Source organism: Passer montanus, unplaced genomic scaffold (genome assembly GCF_014805655.1).
Source record: "Passer montanus isolate IOZ18808 unplaced genomic scaffold, ASM1480565v1 scaffold37, whole genome shotgun sequence".
Lineage (NCBI taxonomy): Eukaryota > Metazoa > Chordata > Aves > Passeriformes > Passeridae > Passer > Passer montanus.
Window position 1 is genome coordinate 3,945,032 of NW_024368485.1, and position 22,994 is coordinate 3,968,025.

General features: G+C 49.2%; 1 protein-coding gene across 4 annotated transcripts in view; it reads left to right on the forward strand.

Moving 5' to 3' along the window:
- Nucleotides 1-22,994, forward strand: part of KIZ (kizuna centrosomal protein) — a 28,498-nt gene that overhangs the window by 4,063 nt on the left and 1,441 nt on the right. For all 4 annotated transcript variants that reach the window (XM_039717078.1, XM_039717076.1, XM_039717077.1 and 1 more), the window contains 9 exons: nt 1,059-1,151; nt 4,554-4,848; nt 5,580-5,796; nt 9,102-9,236; nt 9,705-9,830; nt 10,994-11,129; nt 11,832-11,967; nt 15,994-16,090; nt 22,637-22,680. In XM_039717078.1, the coding sequence (XP_039573012.1) occupies nt 1,059-1,151; nt 4,554-4,848; nt 5,580-5,796; nt 9,102-9,236; nt 9,705-9,830; nt 10,994-11,129; nt 11,832-11,967; nt 15,994-16,090; nt 22,637-22,680 (1,279 nt within the window). The remainder of the gene's footprint in view (nt 1-1,058; nt 1,152-4,553; nt 4,849-5,579; nt 5,797-9,101; nt 9,237-9,704; nt 9,831-10,993; nt 11,130-11,831; nt 11,968-15,993; nt 16,091-22,636; nt 22,681-22,994) is intronic.

Consider the following 22,994-nt stretch of genomic DNA (forward strand, 5'->3'; position numbering starts at 1 on the left):
TTATCTTTGCCAAGTTACAGTTACTTTTCGGAGCTGCTGAACAAATGACATCTCCTCCGTGTTAGCTATGGAAAGCAGGAGAGTTATGGAGCATGCAATCATTTAATCTATCATGGGAGTACACAGAAAGAAATTATTGCTGTTTTCTCTCCTTTTTTTCCACAGAGAATGCCCTTTAGGAGTGCTTTATCACAACTCTGTGCACATTTATTACGTGGCTGTAGCTCACAAAACTCCTTTTGTTTCTGAAAGATACACTTTTGCCCCCTGCGTTTGGTCAGTAATTTTTAGGAGTATAAATAAATTCACTTCAGCTTTCAGCAAAATCCAGGAGTTACATCTGAGTTTCTTTTGAGCATCTCGACTCCTCACGTGGTGAGGTTTTGTTCCCTAAAATTCCACGCTCGGGTTTCCCGAGCAGCTCCTACCTGGGAGCCGAGCGCGCAGCCGGTGCGAGGGGCAGAGGCGGGCGAGTTAATTGTGTGGAGGATTCATTCCCACGTTCCCTGATGCAGCACGGGTCCTGCAGCACTTCCAGCCCGGTGTGCTGCTGCTGCTGCTGCTGGGGGCTGCAGTTAGGAGCACGCAGGATTAATTGCAGGTGCTGCCCAGCTGCGCTCCCAGCTCCGCTCCAATAAACCCCGGAGTGCGGCAAGCCGCGTTTGGAGCCTTCCCTGCCAGGCTGAAAAACACATTGTGGAGCTCATCCCATCCCATTGTCTGGGGGCAGCAGCAATATTTTGGTGCTACAGGTGCTGGTTGGGATGCAATAAATACAGTAAATATGAGCGAAGAAGTTCTTGCTGTTCTGTGGGATTCTAAATGATGGGGATAAATAAATGTGAAAGCCCTGCAGCAGATTGTGTACAGGCCACGCTGCCTGGGCAGGGGAGCGGAAAAATGAGGAGCAAATGAGATGCCTGCTTTTAAATATAGTCTGAGTTAAAAAGGCTGTGGGGGCTTTGCATTTAGAGGTGCACGTTTTGCAGAGTGGTGTCTCTTGGGCTGGGGGGGTTGTTCGGCCTCCAGTTTTGTGTGACGGATTTGTTCCCTTTTAGGAACGGTATGGAAGGGAAATTAAAAACCTGTTATCCCTTCGAGAGGGCAGCTTGTCAGCAGGAGGTGACAAGGAGGAAGGACCCAGCGAGCAGGTAATGGGGGGGAAATGGGCTTTATTCCAACGCCGTGCTCTCCTGGGAGCTGCACAGCCTTTCCGTGGGGATTGCGGCGCTGGCACATGCAGTGTGAAATTGTGTGTAGCACCTGAGAGAAGGAGAACACCTGGGTAAAAAGTGCAATAGTTTCATCCAGAGAGCCGGAATTTAAAAAAAAAAAAAAATACTCTGACTGTTTGCACACGTCTTCTTGTTGGCTTTTATAATTCCTGTGCTGGATGGTGTGGAGATGGTCGTGACCGAGGAGGAAATGTTCCTAATGAGGGATATTTGCAGAACTGCAGCCGAGGAGCCGTGTGCTGTTTTTATAATTTTGTGTGTTTTGACCTTTCCTCAGAAGGAGCAGAAGGAGATTGCATATCTAAGGAACAGACAAAAAGACTGACAAGGAATACTTAAATATCTGCTGCCATATATCTGCAGTAATGCAGGCTCCTAATCCCTCCTCCTATCTCCATATAAATGATACAGTTCAAGACCAGAGCTGTTTTCTCCACTAAAAGCAGCAAAGCTCTTTTAGATGAAATGTCTAAAAACATCTTGTAATAACTTGGAGCATGCTGGCAAGAGTAGTCACTTGTGACTGTGTGTGGAAGCCCCTCAGCCAGGCGGCGCCGGAATAGGCAGGACGGGAGCATCACTCCATTATTCCGAGGAGCCGGCAGCACGCGCGTCCCTTAGGCTACAGCATTCATTAAGGAAAGCTTACTGGGCTGAAAGCTGGGAACAGATGATAACGGGATATGATTTTCATATTTAATGCATTCCTTGGAAGAGTGTGTGTGCTGCAGATTGATAGAAGAATCAACTGCTACTTTACTAAAAGACTTTCTAGTTTGCCCTATAGCTACCGATGGAATCATTCAGCCAAGAAATTAACTTTTTCCCCTTTTACCTGCTTTATGTATCTGCTAAGCAGGCTGCTGGCTGCCAGGGAATGTTATTATGCAGTTAAATGTTTGGTATTTAAGACTCTTATCAGAAAAGAAACAGAGGCCACACTATTTTGTTTTTATAGTAGGAGGAAGGTTTTTGGTTTCCTTTCTTCAGTGCATTAGCAGTCGTTAATCTGAGTTTATAGGAAGTTTTCCCCATAGATTAAAAAGTTAAAAACCTTGAATTTAGAGCGTTCTTTAAACTGTAATACACAAAGCAGTGAAGCCTAGCAGCCTTGACCTATATAGGCAAACCTGTGGCAGGGTGCAAATTGTGGTTGGAACTGGGAGGTGTTCTGGGGAAAGGTGAGTTTATTTTGGAATGTGAGCTGTCCAATTAGGGCAGGCAGTGTGGGAGATGGGATTTCCAGCTGATGGAAAAGTTGTCATCAGTACTAGGGCATCAAAGGCTTGTGCTGTGACTTGAGGGTTGAAAAACTGGGCAGGTTTTGGGCACTATGACAGTGTGGTGTGTACACAAAAATGTCAATTTGTGCATAATAATGGAGTGGATTATGGATTCCTTTATCCCCTGTCCTCTTCCTCCTCATCTCCCTCCTAAAAAACAGAGGTAACTTCAGCTACATTGTGCATTTTTGCCATGTCCCTGGGGTGTGTTTCAGCTCTTAATTCTGTTTTTTTTTCACTTCAAATGTGTGGGTTCTTCTGTCCAAAACACAGGAGTTTGTTCTCAGTGATGTGGCACAGAGTCAGTCACAGAGAGAGTGTGCAGTCAGCACGTGGGATGTCCAGGATACAGCTTGTGGAACTGGTTTTATTTCCCAGCCCTGGGATTGGGATGGCTTCCTTCAAGCTGGTTGGGATGCAGTGACTGTGTGATGACTCCCTCAGTGACATCTTGGGGGGTCGTCTCTGGGCCTTGGGGACCCAGGAGGACAATTCCAGAACCAGCCTCCTACAGATAGGCAGTATCCCAGTGCTGAAACCCTTCAGGAATGTCTGGCACGTTCCTGAGCCATGGGAAATGTGCCCTTTTGGGCTCCCAGTGTCAAGGGGAGTCCTTAAGTTCAGAAGTCCCACCCTGAAGAGCTCCTTTCCAGCTGGCAGAGCTGCACAGCCCAGGCTCCTGGATTCTCTGTGCTGGGAAGTCAGCTTGGAACCTTTTCCTTGGAGCCTTCAAAAGATTTTGGACTTGGGCATGCTGGAACCTCCCAGGAACACCTGTGGGTGGCAGAGTCCCTTCCAAGGGAAAAGGATCAGTAGGAATGTGTGCTGTGCCTGTGCCTGTTTGAAATCCATTTGTTTTGGAACACTGCATCCAGGAGCTGCCCAAGCCATGCAGGACTGGCAGGAGGCATTTGAAAGCACCAAATCCCACGCCTGAGAAGTAATTAGGAGGAACGTGAGAGCAGTGGTGATGGAATAAGCTGTGAACTTAATCTGAGTGGCAAACCTTTACTACTGCTTAAAATGACTTCATGGCTTTTTGTTCTGCTCCTTGTTACGTGGAATTTGAGCTTTTTTAAGGAACCTTAGTCACAGAGCAGACAAGATGCCTTTGTTTCCTTTCAGCTGGGCTTGGCAGCTGACTTGGTGTGGGAGGAAGAGGTCAGGCAGTGAAAGAGAGGGGAGAGGTGTGGAGGTGACTGCAAATTGTGCTGCTGGAATTTGGGGGCTGGAGAGGGAGCCCTGCTCAGCGTGAGCAGTGGCATTACGATGGCTAATTTTGGCTTTGCATAAACTGGCCATGACCCTACAGCAGCCGTGGTGACAGCAGCCACTCCTCCTAAATTGTCCTGATTGAGTAGGTTTGCAAAGGAGAAGAGGCAAGTGTTAAAACAAAGGGGTTTGGCAGCAGAGTGGTTGTATCCTGGAGCTGGTTTTGTGCAAGTTCAACAGTCCTTAGAGGAAAGTGCCATTCAAATTGTATCTGCTCCGTGTCCCATGTCACCTGGTGGGAAAGGCCATGTCACTGCCATGGGAAGAGCAGGAGGGAGACAGTGAAACTGAGTTTTGTCTTGTTCCGTAGTGTGAGGGGAGCTGGATCTGCTGAGTGATTCACAAATGGAACACGATGATCCCTCTGGGCCTTGTGGGCAGCTCTTAAATGTGGTGCTTTGGTCCAGGGTCTCCAGACCTGTGTATATCCTAATCCCAAACGTTTGACTCTTTGTAAAATCCAGTCACCACTTACATGGGTTTGAGTCCTGGGTGTGTGTGGGTCCCTTTTGGCTGGGCTGGGTGCAGGCAGCTTCTGCCACTGGATGTTTTGGCTCATGGAGCTTTAATGCAGGCCTGGGCCCTCATTTCACACTGGGATGCACGGAATGCATGCCAGGGGTTGTGTCATATTAATGCCACAGCAGTCTTGCATTCTGTGACACTTTTGTCTTCAGAGCCCACCAAGCCACCCTCAAGAAGCTGCCACACACAGTTTGTCTCCTGTTTGTCTCCTTCAGCCATGTCCCACTGTGTGTTCCAGGTGCTGCAGGCCGGAGGACAGGTGGGAATTGGCACCAGTGCAGCCGTGCCAGGAGAGCTGGGCTATCCAGCAGCAGCCTTGCTGGGCTGCCCCACATCAGCTGCCTCGGCCACAGGAGGTTTGGGCTCTCAGGAGAAGCCCCCTCTGCACTCCCCATCCCCTGATGGGCTCGCTGGAGACAGCCAGGAGGGAGCAGCGGGACACGGGGAGCTGGCTGCCAGCGAGGAAGGCTCTGAGCAGCTCACCTCAGCTTCTGGTGCCAAAGCAGCCCCCCCGAGGCCGGGAAGTGTTCCAGGTATGGCAGTGGTATGTGTCCCTGTCTGCCTCCTCCCCAGCAGAGCCTGCCCACAGCTGCTGTTCCTCCTGCACCTCTGGCACTTTGCTTGGAGCAAAGTGGCTCTTACTCCTTTTTTCTCTCGTTGTTCCTTTCTTCCTTTTGGCTCATTTTCCTCTCAGGCTGCTCAACAGGACAGGGAAGGACGTGCCAGGGGCTGATCCTGATCAGGGCACTGTGAGGGAAGATTTCCTCACTGCTGTGCCCACAGAGGTCCTGGTGTAGTCTGAGCCTTGTCTGAAGAGGTGTAATGTGAACCTGCTTCACCAGAGGAGTCACTTCTGGGTCAGGCTGATTCCCTTCTCCCTGAGAGCTGGTGCACAATAGCTGACTGATTCCCCCACAGCTGATGTGGTCAGGTAGCTGGTCTGTGTGCCAAAGTGGTTTCTGAGAAGTGACAGGTTTGCTCCCAAACCCCAAAGGCTGCAGCCTCTCTGAACTCCCCCTTGTGAGAGGAGCGTGGAAGGACAGGGGCCGAGGGCAGGGAGGCATCCGAGGGATGGATGGATGGATGGATGGATGGATGGATGGATGGATGGATGGATGGATGGATACTCTCTCACACGGGGTGAACAATGTGGGTAAGCTTAGTTTCAGTCCCTGTACTGTGAGCTACTCCATGGCCCTGCTAATATTTTGAGAAGAATAATTAGAGTTTTTATATCTTTGATTTTTTTTTATTGCTATTACAGGGGCAAAGCCTAGCCTGAGCAGCTGGTGGGCTCACAGGGAGGGGAGCAGCGCCAAGCTCCCGTTCCCTGCCAGTGCTGAGGAGGAGACAAGGCCAAGCATTCCCAGCCTGCAGCAGGAGCAGGGCAGGGATGCCCGGGCTCCAGAGTGCTCCCCGCTGCCCCCACCGAGCCCTCCTGCAGCCCAGGAGGAGCCCTTGGACAGCTCAGCACCACACAGGTACCACCTCCCTGTTTCCTGCATCAGCTGGGCTGGTCAGGGCACCAAAGCTCACACCAAGTTCTCCCCTGTCCTTTAGTACCTTGTACCTGTGCTGGGCATTCAGGGGCTTCGGGCACCTCACTGGGGTCAGAACTGGCAAGTGAAGGATTTGTTACTAAAATGCAGGTGATGTTCTTTAAATGTACAGAAATCTTATTCCGGTCACTCTGCTTGGTAAAACTTCCACTGGTTGAACCGTTTGAACATTTTGTTTGGAAATAGAGTAAGGGAGGACAAGAACAGTGTGCTGCAGACACAGGGCCTCTCCTCTGCTGCAGGATTTTGTGGCAAACAAATGCAGCGCCAGAGCATCGGGCTGAATCCATCCCAGCAGGATTTTTGGCCCCGCAACGCCCTCATGAGACAGGGAAGTGCATCCCTGTCTCGCTGGGACAGTGCCCACGGTGAGGTGGTCCCTGGAGCTGGCCCAGGTCACCGGGGAGGGCTGGCAGGTCTCTAGTGGGATGTCATGCAAAGGAAACAGCACTTTTACCAGGAGAGCAAGGTTTTGCTCCTGCAGAAGGAGTTCTCTTGTGCCAGTTGGTTGGGTTTTCCCATCTTGGTGGTTCACAATGTTTAAATCTGTTAATGTCTGTTCCTGTTGTTGTGGTGGTGCTGATGTCAGTGCTGGTTTGGGTGTTGACACCTGAGCAGAAACTGGGGGCCATAGGCAGAAACTTCCGTAACTTTATCCTTTCCTATTTGCATCGGGCTGTTGCTCACTATGGAAACATCATCTGATTTACATGTAAAAAGCTTTCCCCCAGTCCTCCCTTTGTATCCCACCTGTTAATCACAGCAGAGCAGGCTAGAGCACCGAGTGCTTGTCTCTGTGAGAGGAGTCAGAGCTGACCTGAGCACCAGCAGTTTAACCTTGTGTTCCCTCCCCGGGAGGCCTTGCTGTGCAGTGCCTGACGAGACACGGAGCAGCTCTTGAGGCCCGGGGAAATTATACACAAGGTTTGAGCGCCTGCATTGTCCCCGGTGCACGGCTGGAAGCGCAGCACACAGCTCTCCTCCCGTCGTGCCAGGCTGAATGCCTCCGCTTCTCAAGGCCATGGGAGTGGGATCACCACTGCTCGCTGGTGCTGCAGAAAAGATGCAGGTTTTCATTTGCTTTACCTGAAAATGAGAAGGCAGATCCACCAGCAGGAGCTGTTCCCTTGTTGTGATCACAGCCAGGTGGGCTTTCCAAGGCGCCTGGAGTGCAGCATGTGCACTTGAGCCTTGCAAAATTAATTGGCCAAAAATCTTGTGGAAAAGCTTGCAAGTGATTAGTACATGAATTTCAATTGTACATGTTACACAAAGTATGGGAATGCAGCTCCCTCTGTTCTGTCACACCACGGATTCACAACAGGTGATGTCCTTCCAGTCCCTGTGGTTTTCTCTTGCAAAATTCCTGTGCTGGCTGAAGAAATGTGCTGAAATTCGCCAAATTCTGTGTATTTGTTGCCTTAACTTGAAATGTCTGTAACATGGACTCTCCCACTGCAGCAGTGTCACTGTGGCATCAGAAGGAAGGAATTGTTCATACAGTTCTGGTGAATTATCTGAAATGAGTACAAGGGATGGTGTTGAAAGGAGCAAAGACATGGCTGACTCCAGAGGCAAAACCAGCCCTTGTTGTGTGCCAGGAAGCCACAAGTTTTTATCTTTGGAGCAAATACCTCTCCTGTCTTACTGCAGAGATGCCAGCCTTTGTTTTTTAAGGAGTTTTGGGTTTTTTCCCCTGAAGTGTTGGCAGCCAAGGAAGGGAGTTGTTGTTGGGAAAGGTGATTGAGCAGAACGTTTCCATCTTGTTGCAGGTCACAGTAGGGTGCTGAAGCTTTGCTGCCTCAGTTACCAGACCTGGTGATTGTTGGGCAGTCATGTCAGTGTTCCGAGGATCAGAGGCCGCTCTCCTGCCTTCTCACACCCAGCCCCACGGGAAGAGCTGGGATGGGTTTCCTATCAGCAATCCCCCAGCACCACGGGGGCTCATGAAGGCTCCTGGTGTCCCCTCCCATGGAGCTGCTGATCCAAGGGGAAAGGCTCCGTGTCCTCTTACCATTCCCTGCAGCACCCAGCCCTTTCTTTGAGGGCTTAAACCCGGGGGGCAGGAGGAGGGGGGAGAGGGTCTCTGAGAATTAGTGTGGAGAAAGATGATGACTATTTTAAGGCCTGAGCTGAGGGGGTGGAAAAAGGCAGAGCTAATGCCTGTGCTGCTTCAGCTGCATTGAGGAGGACTTAGCACAGATGGATTGTGCATTACAAAATGTAACACATAATTCAAGCTGTCAGCTTAATCAGACTGTTTCCAGGAAGCAACCTGTAAAAGAGAAGGACCTCTTGTTTGCTGACCTCTGATCCGTAGCCTGCTGCAGATTGTCATACATTTTGTTTTTCTTTATGTTGGTGTCCCTTCCTTCCCCTTCCCTTTTTATTATTGTATCCCTCTCGAGTGGCACCCTGGAAGGACCACCCAGCGGGAGGAAAACAATGGGAAACGAGCCGGCCGCTGGAATACAGGGTTTGTAAGGCTGGGGGAAAAGAGAAAGCACTGTTTAACTGCCTATGTGATCTCCCGGGCATTGTTTTGCTTATTAAATGTCTAGGAAACTCGACTAAAGACACAGCAGCCCTCACTTAATTGTTCACTGTTGCCCAACACTCGGAGGGAAAACACAGCTTTGGGCACAGCTCAGCACGAGTGTGCAAATGCTGCAAGTTTTTGTGCACAGAGCTTCTCCCTGGAGGCACAGTAAGCCAGGGTTAACTGTGGAAACATGTCAGCTCCTGCATGTGCGGGAAAGAAAGAAAGGAAACTCTCTTTTGCCCCAGCTGCGGTGTTCATTGCTGGCGAGACCTGGGCTGGGAGCCCCACAAAGAGGCAGCTGGGGACCTGAATAGCCATTTACACCTCTGTCCCGGGATTAGCCCGCGGCATTGTTTCAGTGGTTAAGTCCTCATTTGCATCATTATAGAGGTGCAGCTTCATCAAAACCCCTCTGAGGTTCCAGGGCCGTCCCCATACCTGTAGGTGGTCACCAGATTTGTTTCGCTTGTGGAGGTGAAGGAATTAAAGTGCTCGGCACGGGGGTAATTTCCATGCAGCGGCTCAGCCCGGGCTGATTTTTGGATGGTTTGTTTGCTCATGTGCTTCCTACAGAGCTCGGGAACGTGGTTCTTGCCGTTGGCTTTGGAGAGCTCAAACGAAGCTGTGTGTTTTCCCAAGGGGGATGCACTGACAGCCTTGTCACACCCTGTCTGTCCATCCGCAGGCCCGGCGGGATGCAGACCGAGCTCCAGGAGCTCTGCCACGCGCTGCAGCTCCTGGAGGGGCTGGTGGAGAGGACGAGCCCCCGGCACCGGGCGCTGTACCAGGGACAGCCCTCGGGGACAGCGGAGCTGCCCAGGTGAGTGAGTGCAGCCTGGGGAACAAATGGCCCGTGCCAAAAAATGGAGCAAGAGAGCAAAGGGAATCCCCAGAACCAGGGTGTTGCCAAAACCAGTGGCAGAGAGCCCTCGCTGTGCCTCCTCAGCCTCTGGGCCCCTGGGTGCAGAACTGGGAATTGTTGGTGACTTTATTGACAATGATGCACAGCCTCCACAGACTGAGACTCTTGTAGGCAGCTGATGATTGGAGGATTCCTCGGGAATTAGGGAAGAGGAGCCCCAAACAGGCCTGCCCCCCAGCTGGCCACTGGAGGAGATGTGCTCAGCTTCCCTCTCCCTGGGTGGCTGCACCTGGTACGTTCCAAGTGCTGAGTGTGACCTCCCTGTCCTGTCCCACATGTGTCCCAGAGCACCACGGATGTTTGTTTGTCCCTCTGGCTGGGACGGGCTGTGCTCACAGGGCTTGTCCCCCCTGCTCTGTGTTGCAGTGCTCGTGCTGGGGCCCGCGGGCTGGCTCAGGGTGACCTCGAGGTGATGGAGGCCGTGGTGCTGCGGCAGCTCCAGGCCATGTCCCAGCGCACCGCGGAGAGAGCAGGGCACGAGGAGCACACCAGGTACGGGGGACACAGAACCCAGCAGGGGTCAGGAACATCTTTGTCTGTGCCCTGGACCCATGCTGCCCCTCTGGCACCGAGGCAGCCAGGCCAGCACTGGCAAACGGAGCCCTCGGAGCACGGAGACTTGTGGCACTCGCAGTGGGAGCATTCAGGAGCTCATTTATTTCCCTCCCATTCCCCAGTGGTGGCTCATGCTCCACAGGGCAGCCCCGGGGTCGCCCCAGCTCATCTGGTCCACAGTGTCTCCCACTGTCTGGCAGGCAGGGAATTGCAGGAGCTCCAGACACCTCTCAGCCAGCCATTCCCAGGATCTGAAGGTAAGGCCGACAAATGTAATTCTGAGAAGGAAATTATTCTGTTTGAGACAGAAGATGCACGTGGCCTTTGAAAACAACAAAGTGCAGTTATTCAAAATGGGCTTTTTCTTCCCGTGCATATGCCACAAGGACAAGTGAAAATTACTTTTTTTTTTCAGGTCTCTTTAACCCAGGAATGAAAACAATTTCCATTCTGTCTTGCTTAGCTTCTGTCTAGACCTCCCTCCCTGTCGCAGGCTCTGCAGTGCTCAAGTGCTGGCAGGATCGGGGCACTTGTGAGCGCTGCAGAAGGGTCTCTCTGCAGTACCTGCCTCTCTTGCGAGGCTGATACGCCTGCGGGCACCAACAGCTCCTTGTGTCTCCTGAATGGTTTCTTAGGGACAAACACTCCTGGAGTTAATTGGAATTCACTCCTCTGAAACTTCACTGGAGCAGCAGGAAAAAAAAACAGCTTTGGCAAACAAAAGGATTGCAGGATTGAGATTTTCTACATTAAAAGACATTTTAGTTGCTTTTTTCCTTTTCCTTTTTTATTCTTTCTGAGCAAAAGACAAGCCTGGGGCAGTCAGTGCTGGGCTGTGCCCCAGGGAGTAAGCGAGGCCAAGGTGCTGAGACCAGGGTTGTGTCTTTGGATCCTGAGCCTCAGGACAGGGCAGGCATGATGATGATGATGATGATGATGGTGATGGTCACCCCTGCCCATCTTGCAGAACATGCGGCTTCCAACATTTCCCACTTTGAACATTTAAAAAAAAAAAAGTGGGAATTAAGGACCAGGTGGGTGGTGGCTTTTCCCATCATGTGGGTGGGGTGTCTCACTGAGGGTGCCGGTTTGTTCCTCAGGGACACGGACGCGCTGCGGACTCTCCTGAGCCACCATGGCTTGTTCCTGAAGCAGCATGGGGTTCAGCTCCCAGAGCAGGTGGCAGAGATGTTTGAGCAGCTGCTGGCTTCGGGAGAGGAGGAGCAGGACCGCCAGGTGGGCACTGACACTTTGGGTAAACCAGGGGCACTGGAGACTGCACCGCTGTGGCTGTGCCCCGGCAGGGTGTGGTGGTCAGTCTGTGGTTAATCAGCCCTGGGGTCTCAGGGAAATCTGTCCAGTGCTTCATCCCACAGGAAAAGGGACTTTTTAAGGTTCCCACCCTTTAGGCCTGTCAGGCATTGGAACAAGCTCACCCCTTTGCTCTGGTGCAAACCATCACAAGGCTTCTATCTTCATCTTTCTCTGTGACTTTTTGTCATGAATTATGTATTTTGACTTTTTTATTCAGAGTGAGGTTTCGTGCTGAACATACAGAGCATTTTATAAATGGTAGCATACTCATGGTTTTTCTAAGTTAATGCAAAAGTTTATAGCCAACTATTTAAATAAATCAATAGAAATGGTATTCCATAGGCTGTGAGTGCCTCAGCCCCTTACTGTGCTATTAATCAATTGATTTACTAAACAGTGAGAGAGTTAGGGCAGAACATGGAGTAGATTTTACAGACTCAAGTCCATATTTCTGTCCCAAAACCAGCCCCAGAGGAACACCCTAGATGTCAGGTAGGGGAACATCTAACAGAAACACCCTGAAAGCAGATTACCTCGGGAGTGTAGATTAGCCTGAATGTGTGTTGGAAAACGCTTGAGGGGGAGGATAATGGAGCTGTGGCTGTTTCTGTTTTGAATGCTCAGATTGTGCTGGAGGCCCTTCCAGGAGAGTGTGGGGATGAGCCATCTGTCCAGAGCGATGAGTCCTCTCTCAGCCTGTCATCAGTCCCGACCAACGGCGGGGAAGGAGAGCAGGGGGAGCTGGCGCGGCAAAAACCAGGTAAGGGGTGTTCCAGCTCTGGCTGCCACTCCAGGTTCCTGGTCTGGATGTATGGGAGTCCTGTCCAAACCCCCAGGGGACTGTGTCATAGCCATTGTAGGCAGCTTGTGATGGATTGGAGGGATTTTCCTCAATATCTCAGTATCATTTGTGATTCTAGCTTTCCAAACTAAGTGATGTCTGTGGTGGTAGGTTTTTCTGCAGGAGAGGAAAGGCCAGGCCCTGTGGCTGCTATAAAATGCACCAGTGAGTTCTGTGTGTGTGTTTATAAAGCATCTCCCATTTAGGAACTGGGGGATGTATTTGCTGCCTGTTGTGACAAAGTCAGACCACAGAAGGAATTGCCAAAATGAAAGGGTTCGTGCAGGGCCATTTCCCAGCTCAGGACCTGCAGGTGTCGGGAAGAGCCCAGTTCGTTCCTTCACACAAGGAGGGAATACATTATTCCAGTGATGGCAGCTCGCTTGCTCTGCTCCTGGAGCACCCCTTCCATCGGAGTCTGGCAGCAGCAGGCAATTAGGCTGCTGTGCTCTTTGCACAGCAAATGCAAACAGGCTGCTCCAGGCTCCGAAATCCACGCCACTTTTATGTGCAGAGGCGACCAGACTTTGATTTAAGCTAATTTCCTGCAGTGGGTCTGGCACACGCCACCGTCACCAGGCAATGCTGTAGGTTGTTTGTTTCCCAAATCCATGGGGTCTTCAATTCCTCAGGACATTTGGTTGGCTTGTCTTTCTTTGAGTAAGCTACAGAGAGGCAGGGTAGCAAGTTCCCAGTGGGCGCTGCTTTTATGAGCAGTAATGGATAGTTTAGATCAATAAACAAGAGATAACAAAAGTGGGAAATTAAAGGGAGTAGGGCTTAAAAGCAAGCAAACCGGTCTGATGGCTGCCGCTTTGAAATGGTTTCATTACGGTGTGTTCACATCCAGAAGTCACAGGCTGGAGTGAAGATGAGAGTGGGCAAGAAAGTGTGGTGGGAAAGATTCCCATTACAGGTGGAAGGGGTGGCTGCATATTAACCTCGGGCCCAGCATTCGACTGGGTTATACAATCACACCCCGGCGGCTCCGTGCCGCGGGCGACTTCAGAGGGAGCAAACCCAGCTGCTCGCCCTGAGCACAGATTAAATGTCACATCACAGAGCCCACGGTGGCAGAAACAAAGGTGGGGAGCACGGTGCCTCTTTAATTCCTTGTAATCATGTTCCACGTTTGCACCGTGTGAATATCCTCTCTGCCAGCCCGTCGGGGCCCGCCGTCGGTGTTACGGGGTCAGTCTGTGTGGTGGAGATCCAGTAATTATATGGCCAACTCCAGAGGGTGCTGGTTTGATTCTTTCAGTGAGTAATTGACTGGGGATCATTAGAATAAGCGTGGGGCAGATCCCTGCCAGGCAGGAGCCGTGCCTGTGCCAGCCAGGAGCCTCCTCTCTGCCTCCTGTACCAAAGCTGCCTGCTAACAGTGGCTCCCTCCAGCCAGTGCCATCACCGAGACTTCCTGACCTCTCCTGGCTCTCTCATGGAGCAGAAGTACAACTGCTAATGCTTCCTGTGTGTAAAACTGCCAAGAAGCTCCTCAGCCAAGCCCAGTAACTCCAGTTCCAGCCCGTCCCTTGCGAGGGAGCTGTCTCTGCTGTTCCTCTGTCTCCAGGAGCGAGGCTTCTCACACCTCACTTGAAAGCCAAGCTGCTCCTTTCAGACATGATTCATCTTCAGCCCGTGATCTTCTGCAGGCTTCTTATTCCCCTCCCCTCCTCTCCCTGCCAGGCAGCTGCTCATTCCCTTTTATCATCACCATTTGCTGTGGCCCCGGGGCTCTGGAGTCATTATGGGCCTAAAATAGAAGCCACATCTCTTGTGTGTTGGCTTTTGGGCTCAAACAACTTGTTTTGAGGGGTTTAGATGAACTGATATTTGACAGCCATCCATACATGACTGTTTTGCTGTATGACTTTTTCTGAGCTTAAGGGATACAAATTTGGGTTGTCTTTTTTTTTTTTTTAATTTCAGTATTTGCTGCATTTTTTAAGTGTTGGTTTGAAACACCAGAAGGCTTTTGGGGCTTTGGGGTTTGATAGATTTCACTCTGAGAGCTGTGTGGACACACTTCCAAGCAGTGTTTAGGACGCCACTTTGGGAATGCTTCTGGAGTTTGGGTTCATTTTTCTTTTTACTTCTGTTACATAAAAAGAGAACCAAAACATTAATTTACTTGATATCTGTAAATATTCCAGAAGTATTTGTGTTTCTTCTTTAATGCCCTGTCCAGAGCTCGTGGGCGGGCACCTGTGGATAATGGGCTTTAAAGGGATTGTACCTGACCCAGAGAGGAGCAGGCTGATACCAGCAGTCTCCTGTGGTACCAGGTCATGTGAAGATGCAGGGGGAGAGCGGGGCTCATTCTCAGCTCCTCCACGGATGCTTTGTTTTTTATCGGGAAGACGCAGCAAAAGAAATTGTTCAGCTCTTTGACTGTTCCTGAGGTAGGCGAATAATGCGAGATTAAGAAGGATAAAACCCATTATTTCTTGTTTTGCTGGATGACTGTTTAAGAGTCTCATTTATGAGTAGGAAATTGCTGATTTTATTGAAGGGGCAGGATTGTTAAATCTTTAACGAAACCAGATTCTCTCTCTTCCCTTCACTTGTCTTTGATTTGAGCAGGCGTTAAGGCTGTAGAGGATTTGAATTAAAATGGTGTAACTGCTCCACTCCTTGGGCTCTGCTTTACAACAGCTGGAACATCACTCCCAGCTGCTCTCCAGGTCTGAAATCTCCTGTAGGAATAAGGAGGAAAGGCCCTATTACAAAGAAAAAATCAATCAGCCCTTCGTAATGTATTGTATGGGAACGTGAAGGGGCACAAGCTGGATTCTGCCTTCCTTTTCAGGCCACCTTTAGTGAGCCAACAATCGTGTGACCACTTTTCCCACGTGTCCTTCCTGGTGAGGTCCTCCTTTGAGGATTCCAAGGTGCTGCTTGGAGTGCACCAATCAAGGCATTTAATAAGTCTCACTCAACCTTTTGCTCTGTTTGATATATTTTGATATGTTTGGGGTGGAGGAAGTTCCTCAGGCCAGCACCAGGTTGGACACTGCACTTGTGTCAGTGTGGATGATGCCATCCAGCAGCTCGTGTTGGACACTTACGTTCCTAAAAGACCCCTGAATCTTTCTGAAGTTGTGAATTCTGGGTGGAAATTCTTCATCCATCTCTAAGCAGAGGCAGCAGCAGCTTGAGCACTGGTTTTGGGCGAGAGGCAATGCCATAAGGGGGGTTAATGTATTTTTTTTAACTCCCTTTATCTTTTTTCCCCTCTCATTCTTGATTTCTCTCTCCTCCAGGGCAGGCTCTGGCACTTCTTTGCTGGAAGTGCCTGAGACTGAGCAGGACTTTTGCCACTGCAATCCAAGTGCAGAAGGGAACTGGGAATGTGCACAGCTAGTTAGGAAGTGGAGAATCCAATGTGGACAAAAATACTGAATTTTCCTGGGTAGGGACATTGGTGACAGCAGGGCTTGGTTATACTTCCAGGGCTGTAGATAAAAACATATATAGAAAATATATGTATGCAAAGCAGCCTTTTAAAGTGGGATTTGTGCTTGAGCATCGTGTGCTTTGGAAACGAATACAAAGATGAGCAATTGTCTGACTCCAGTGAATGAATCCATTTGCCTCTTCTTTTTTTTTTTTTAAATCAATCTTTACAGGATGGAAATGAGATCCATAGAGCAGGAGGAAAGGGAAGAAAGGAAAGTGGGGATAACAGGTTTAGAAATAGTTGGGTGTTTGGCTGTTTAAGTCACAAAAATCTCAAGATATATGTTTAATTAGATTTTTATAGGATTTATTTATTTTTGTCTAATTCAAGAAAGTGGTTGAAAACACAGAGGTATCAAATAGCATTGACAGAACTGTAACATTCCAAAATAATCTACATTTAAGAGGAAGGAGAACAAAAATAACCTTTCTGCTTAATGTAAATGGGAACTTGGAAGGTTCACAGTCCCTGTTTTTCCTGCACAGGTGGAGATCACAGCCACAACAATCCCGAAAGGAGCGACAGTTTGGGAACACATTCAGAAAGCAGCTCCTTGGATGGAAACGCTCCTCCCTTCTCCAGGTAAGGCTGTAACACTGGAAATGGTTCCATGAGGGAGAAACCCTGACAGAAAAGGGCTGAAGCTCCCTTGATTTATTTTTGTACTTGGACCAGGGTTAAGGTTGCTGTTTCTGTAATCAAACACTGCAGGTTGGAACACCTCAGGGTATGAGCTCCTCCTTGCTTTTAATCCTTCTGCTGCACAGATTTTTAGGTTGCTGTGGGTGAGGCCAGTTCTGATTCTGCAATTGCTGTTAAAATCATAGAATTTCTATAATTCAAACACATTAAATATGAGCTGTAACTGACATTGATGACTGGTGTTCCTGCTTTTGTGTGGGATTAATTCTTACATCTTAGGTTCACTTGTTTTCTCTTTTAATATTTTCTGGAACTTTGAGGTTGATAAGCCTATGATTTTCCTGCCTTGTGCTATGAAATGCAAGGGTGTTCCTGTAGATGAGTTTTTGAAATGTTATATTTTAGCCATACCCTGAAGCCTGGGACAGCAGGAAAAGCAGGATAGGGCCCTGAGAACTTACATACAGGATAACTGTGACTGAGTAAAATGTGTAATTTAAAATTAACTATTTTTTATTTAAAATAAAAACTCTCTCAGCTAAACCCCATTGCTGCTACACTGCTGGCCAATCATGCCTGCAGCCACTTCTGCCTCGGTTAGATGCTGTACATTTTTTTGCCTTTTTTTCCTTTTCTCCAATTTTGATTTGTAATAGATTTCAAACAATTCCCTCCGGTCTATAATTCCAGGCCTCTCAGTGCTCAGCAGCAGCACACTTTGTGCAGGGATACGCGATGATGCTGCTTTACAAAACCATGGTAATAAACGTGTAAGTCAGTGTAAGAGTTAGTTTCTGTAAATGGCTCAAAGCCACAGCGGGGTCTGGGAGCAGCCCTGGCTGCTGGCTGCCCGGAGCACGGCACAGGGAGGAGGCAGAGCTGTCTGCAGCCGTGCCGTGCCGTGCCGTGCCGCAGTTCTGCGGCACTGCAGCTCTGCTCCCGGCAGCCACTCCTCGGGCTTTATTGCTTTCACAAGTGGTCTCAAACCCACTACTTGAGAATAAACATCCCTGCGAGCTCGGCCGTGGCACTTTATAAATTCTCCTTTGCCGCGTTTTGTCACTGAGCTGATGAGTGACCTCGGCGCGGACCCCGCCGGACCGGAATAAAAACCGTGGCTCCTCTGATGTCCCCCAGACAATAATTATCATGTGCCAGTTAAGCCCAAACTACAGCTGAGGGATTTTACTTTAAAGCGGAGGCTCGGGCGCAAAAATGCATTTATAGCTCTTTGTCTGGCACCTCATTATGTGTGGGCCTGATTCATTAAGTAATTGGTTTGCAGTTGTTTACATGAGTATTAAGGCTTTCTATTCAGCAGCCTTTGAGATACACATTGTGCAAATGTTGCATGTTATGAATGCGGAATGAGGGGCCGGGGCCCGGCCCTATTGGCTAAACACTGCGCGCTGTTGAAAAGCAAGAGAAAGAGATTGGGTGCTGTTTTGCATAGCAATGACTTTCTTAATAAGCTTTACAGATTGATACACACAAGCTATAAAAGATGCAAAGAGATACTCTTAGCACATTTATCCATGCTCGTTTCACTATTATGGGCCTGGAGAAGGGAAGAATTGAGGGCTTTCATACTCGGGTTTTCAGTGCATGTCTTCAGTGCATGAGACTTAATAGAATCCGATGTTTATTGTATTATAAATCATGGGGAAGTAGGCAGATCTGCAACAGTTTATTATTAAAGATTCTTTCAATGTAAATCTTTTTCTGCCATTGTATTTCCTACAGCAAAATCATTTTGTGGTTGAGTGGGGATGAAAGGCATAATGTACGACGGAGTGAGTCTTAATAGGAAGCTGCTCTCCGAGTAAAGACCACTTGTTCCCTTTTGTTCAGCGGTGCATGCCAGAGCTTCCTCTTCTCCCACAAATGCCGCCTGCTCTACCTCCAGCAAGAAAACCACTTTTCCCTGGCTCCTTTACTTTCCCGGGGGAATATTTCTACACACAGAGATGCACCTCTGGGTGGGGTGCCAGGGTGCTGCAGCAGGCGACGGGGCGTTAAATGACACGGTCCTGGGGGGAGAAGGTATCAGAAGTCAGGGCTGAGGATGCTGGCGAGTGCAGGCGGGTGGGCAGCTATGTGTGTGGCATTCCGGGGGGCTGTAGCGATGGATGCAGCCAGTGGAGGTCACTCGCTTTCTGGGAATTCCCCATTTCGGATGCCGGCGTTTTATTTTTCTTTGACTTGTTTGCGCTGTCTCGTTTCCAAATAATCTGGAGATTAAAGGTGCGTTATCAGCTGAGAACCAAAGCCCGCTTCGGATTTGTCAGGACACCAACACGGCATAAAGTCTTTTAAACTTTAATTAATCTGCTGGAAGGACTCTGGGGGGGGGTCTCTGAAGGCTGGTTTTCAGCCCTGTTGCCCAACACAGCTGTAGTGACATGCAAATAGAAGTTGGCAGAGTCCAATTCATCTCTTAATCGTTCCTGGGCCCGTTGGCTTTGGCCATCGGGGGGCACTCGGGCTCTGTGCATGCCCCACTTCCCCCTTCCTGAACCAGTCCCAACACTGAAAACTGCTGTGCTCTGAGGAGACTTCCCAGAGCTTTGGGGCTGGCAGTGCTCAGGACGTGCACAAATGCATTTTCCTTGGAAATCCAGGAGAAGTGCCATTGTGTCGGTCTGGATTCCTGGGAGGTGCACCCAGAAACAAGGCAGGATCCGATGGTTTTATCCCCACAATGCACTCCCAGTTGTCCAATGGTTTCTGTATGAAGCCGACTGAAAATTCCAGGAGGATTGTCTGCTGTTCCAGCTGTTTGTGTGAGCTTTGTTTTCTCTGCCTGCATCCCCAGCTGTTGCAGAAGCAGTGCTGCTGGGGTGGCAGTGCCCTGCCAGGTGTGTGGGGAGAGGCACCAACATCTGCCAGCTGAGCACAGAGGAAACAGTGGATTTTTTGGCACTGCCCCTGCTCTCCTGCACAGCTTCCTTGCAGTGTTGTGATGCATCTTTGTGTCAGTGGGGGGTTTTTTTCTCCAGCGTGGTGAATCCAAACAGAGACCAGTCTTAGATGCAGCTCGACAGAAATCTTTGTATCCTAAAATAAGGGTCGTCCTACTCACAGTGTAATTACTGAAATTCAGTGTTATTACTCCAGCTCAGGCATGATGAATGGACTTTTGAGTTTATACTGCCTATGTGACACTGTGCAGAATATGTACTGTAGGTACTTGGTTTCCCAGGGTGGGAAAATTCCTCTGTTGGCATTTGGGATTTCCCAGATTTTTTGGGTGTCTTTTTCATTTGACACTAAAATGTAGAAGTTCAACAAGTGCTTTAGCAAGAAGACCCTCGGCCACAGTAAATGTTTCTGCTGTTTTCCAGCAAGCTCCCTTGATTACCTTGGCTCTTGTTGTCCTGGCATTTTCCTTGATGCCTCAGGTTTTAATTTTTATATTTTTCAGATTCTGTGCTGCTTTAGTGTGTACATCTGAGCTTCATATTAAGGGATAGTAAGCTCTCTTCACAGAGTAGGGAGACAACAATTCCTTCTCTAGTTCAGGACCAAGGACAAACAATCCAAATCTCAGGCCCAAGAGCACAAACAACAGCGGAATGAAGAGAGCAAAACAAGAAGGATGGGACTTCATAATCTAAAGCTATAACTGGACAATTAACTGCAATATATAAATGGACCAGAACTTATAAAAGTGAGGGACCTTGTGACTGGTCATCTATTTTTGTGACCATTTTGGGTTCGTCTTGGGTGTAGCCCTGGCTGGGCTCTTGTGCTGCCCAAGGTGTATCCATTGAGGCCTTTTAGTAAATACCTACTTTATTCTTTAACTCTGTCTACCCTCTGTTCTAGGTCAGCCTTCGCAAGGCATCATCCTCTTAATATTAATTTTCATTATAGAGGAAAAAATATTTTCTTGGAGCTTTTTCATTCCTTGCTGTTGCAGCATCTTCAATACAAAAAGCCTGTTTCATCAGAGAAATGGAGAGATTAAAAGGCTCTTTGAAGTGAAACTGGTTTGGGTTTTCTCTTTGTCAGAGCCTGGGTTCAGTTTGGAATTATTTTAGGGAAGAAGCAAATGTGTAAATGGGTATTGGAGGGTCACGACAGGGGATTAGTGAGGCGCTGGAACGGGCCTGGCTCCATTTACAGCCCGAAAACGTCTCGGCGGAGGTCTGTGCCATTGTGTGCTGCGGCCGCCGAGCGCAGCTGCTGCGCCGCGCCAAGGTGCTGCTGCATGGCTCAGCTCCACACACCTCACCCAGCATTCCTCCTGCAGCATTTCACAGGTTTGGGCTGCAGGAGCTGCTGTTCCCCCTCTGGCCTTTCTGTCCTCGCTCCATTTTCTGTTTCTGCCCAGCATTTCCCTGTGCTGGCAGCTCTCGTGCTGAGCCTTTGCTGCTGCCCTGTCCCCATCTCCCTTCTCTGTGCTTGGCTTTGGATCCAGGCTCTTTGGGGAGTGAACCCCATTCCACATCTGGTGGGTTAGCCCTGGGAAGATGAACCCCAGGGAACAGATGGTGTTCAGTAGAACACAAACATCTCTCTCCCTGCTCTCCTGACAGCTTTGATCTTTCTCTTCGTGGGAAGCTGGGGTGGCAGTGGGAAGGTCTCCAGATGTTTCTACAGTCATCGTGGTCCTTTCTGCATGGATCCTCAGCTGGATCTGGAAGACCAAGCCCTGGAGATGTGGGCAGTCCTCCCTGGTGATCCTCAGCACTGGACCCAAAGCACTGACCCGCTGGTGTTTGTTGTGGGGTTGAACCACGGAGAGAAGTGGGACAGAACTGAGAAAAACTCACTTGGCAAATGGCTTTTGTGAGAAGCTATCTGAAAATCCCAGGAGCCCCACGCTCCCTTCCCCGCAGCAGGCTGGCATGTGGCCAAGGGGAAGTGGCTGCTGCCCCCTGATCTTCTCCTCAGCTGCTTGAAATGGTTCCTGTGCCAGCATCCACAGGAGGAACCCACCAGCTACTGCTCACAACAAGTGGTTTCCTGCTCCATATCCCAGGGAAAACACTGCAGCCTCTTGAGCACATTTTCATGGGCTGAGCCTGGGATGCTTGGAGCACCTGCTGGGAAGTGCTGAGGACCAGGAGATCTGGCCAAAGGGAGCAGGAGCTCAGGGTGTTCAGCAGGATCAGCCCAGAGGCTCCGGCTTCAAATCCTCTCTGGGTATCCTGTCAAGTGAAGGCCTTTGAAGGAGAAGTGAGAGTATAAGGCTGTGTGGAGTTTTGTTTGGAATAAAAGGGAAAGCCGGTGGGATGGTGCACTAAAGGAATGTTGGAGAAACATTTGAAGCCAAACAGTTTAGAGTTTTTCACTGAATAAGGTCATTATGAATTACATCACTGTTAGTACTCTGCTAGAGCTGTCACTTGGTACTGGCACTTCTGCCTTGGGGAACCTTGGCTGTGTTTAATATTCTGGGAATTTCTGTCCGCAAAGCAGGAGCCTTTGGAGAGGAAATGAGATTTAAACAGTGGGAGTTTTCTCTGGGTTAAAAGGAAGAGTGGCTGCACCACTGGTAGCTGCAATGTGTGAAACTTTACATGTGCCTTTCCAGCTGCAATCCCAAATTCTGACTGAATACTGAGGGAATCACACAAGGAATCATCTTTGCTTTTTTTTGTCTCCTTCACAAATGCCTCCACAATAGTGGAATATTTGCAGCTCCCCGCTTTAAGCACTTCTGTACTGGCTGCTACATTTTTAAATGAAACACAGCAAATCACAGACATTTCAGAGGGTCCTGTTGTGACTGAGGCCACAGCTTCAAACTGCACCTTGACATTGCCTAATATTTCACTGATTGGCCCAGTGATATCCCAAATATCTCCTATTTGATCTTCCTTATTAAAATCAGCTGAAGCTTTATTTTTGGAGCTTCTTGCAGGACTGCTGCTGTAACAGTTAATTCTCCCCCATGTTTGCCCCCGTGTGATTATTCCCCAGCCCCAACACAATGCACGCGCTGCACACAAAAGATCAAAATGATTCCAGCTTGTTTGAGAGATTCAAAAGGGCCTGTGATGCTCCAGACACAAGAGCAGCCATTTAGCAGAGCAGGCTCGGGCTGCACACACATCAAGGTAGATCAAAGGCAGTGGAGATTGCACATTGCCATGGGGCTGGGGGACAGCACCGGGACCCAGAGGAGCACACAGGGAGGAAGTGCAGGGAGCAGCACTGGGGGGGATTTGGTTTTGTTTGGATTTTGTCTTTCAGTACTTTGTGTGCTCTGAAAGGTGGGAGCAGCTTGGCAGGGCCCTGCTCCTCTGTACCTTAACTCAGTTCTGTTACCAGGGAATGACGCCAGGAAAAGCTGGACCAGTGTCCCTCCTGCACAACCTTTTAAGTGAAGAAGTCCGTGATTGAATAGCTATTGAAAAAAAATAGTTACAGAAGTTACTGGGTTGTTGTTTTTTTAAATGATTTCACAGTATGTTTTAAAAAGGCATTTATGTTTTTTTAATTGGAGACATGCTGATTGTTTGAAATGTTTTACAGGACTGAACTGCGGAAGGAAACAGTAACTGCTATAAAATCCAAAGGTAAGAGACAAATGTTACACTACTTAAAATTAGTGTCTTTCTAGTTAAACTTATACTGTAGAAATTTTTACTGTTCCCTCCCAGAACAACGTTATGACCTGTATAAGGTAGAGAGAAGGGGAAGCATGGAATTTCCGTGTCTCCTGTGGGAGCCAGCAGGGAGCTGAGGAGGACAAATCCAGGGCAGAGAGGAGGTGTTTGTGAGGGGTGGTGTGGAATGAGTTGGGATCTTTGCAGGGTTTAATCAAACGCCAGTTAACAGCAGGTGGAGGGAGCCTGGAGAAGGAGAAACCTGGGGGTTCCTTGGTCCTCCC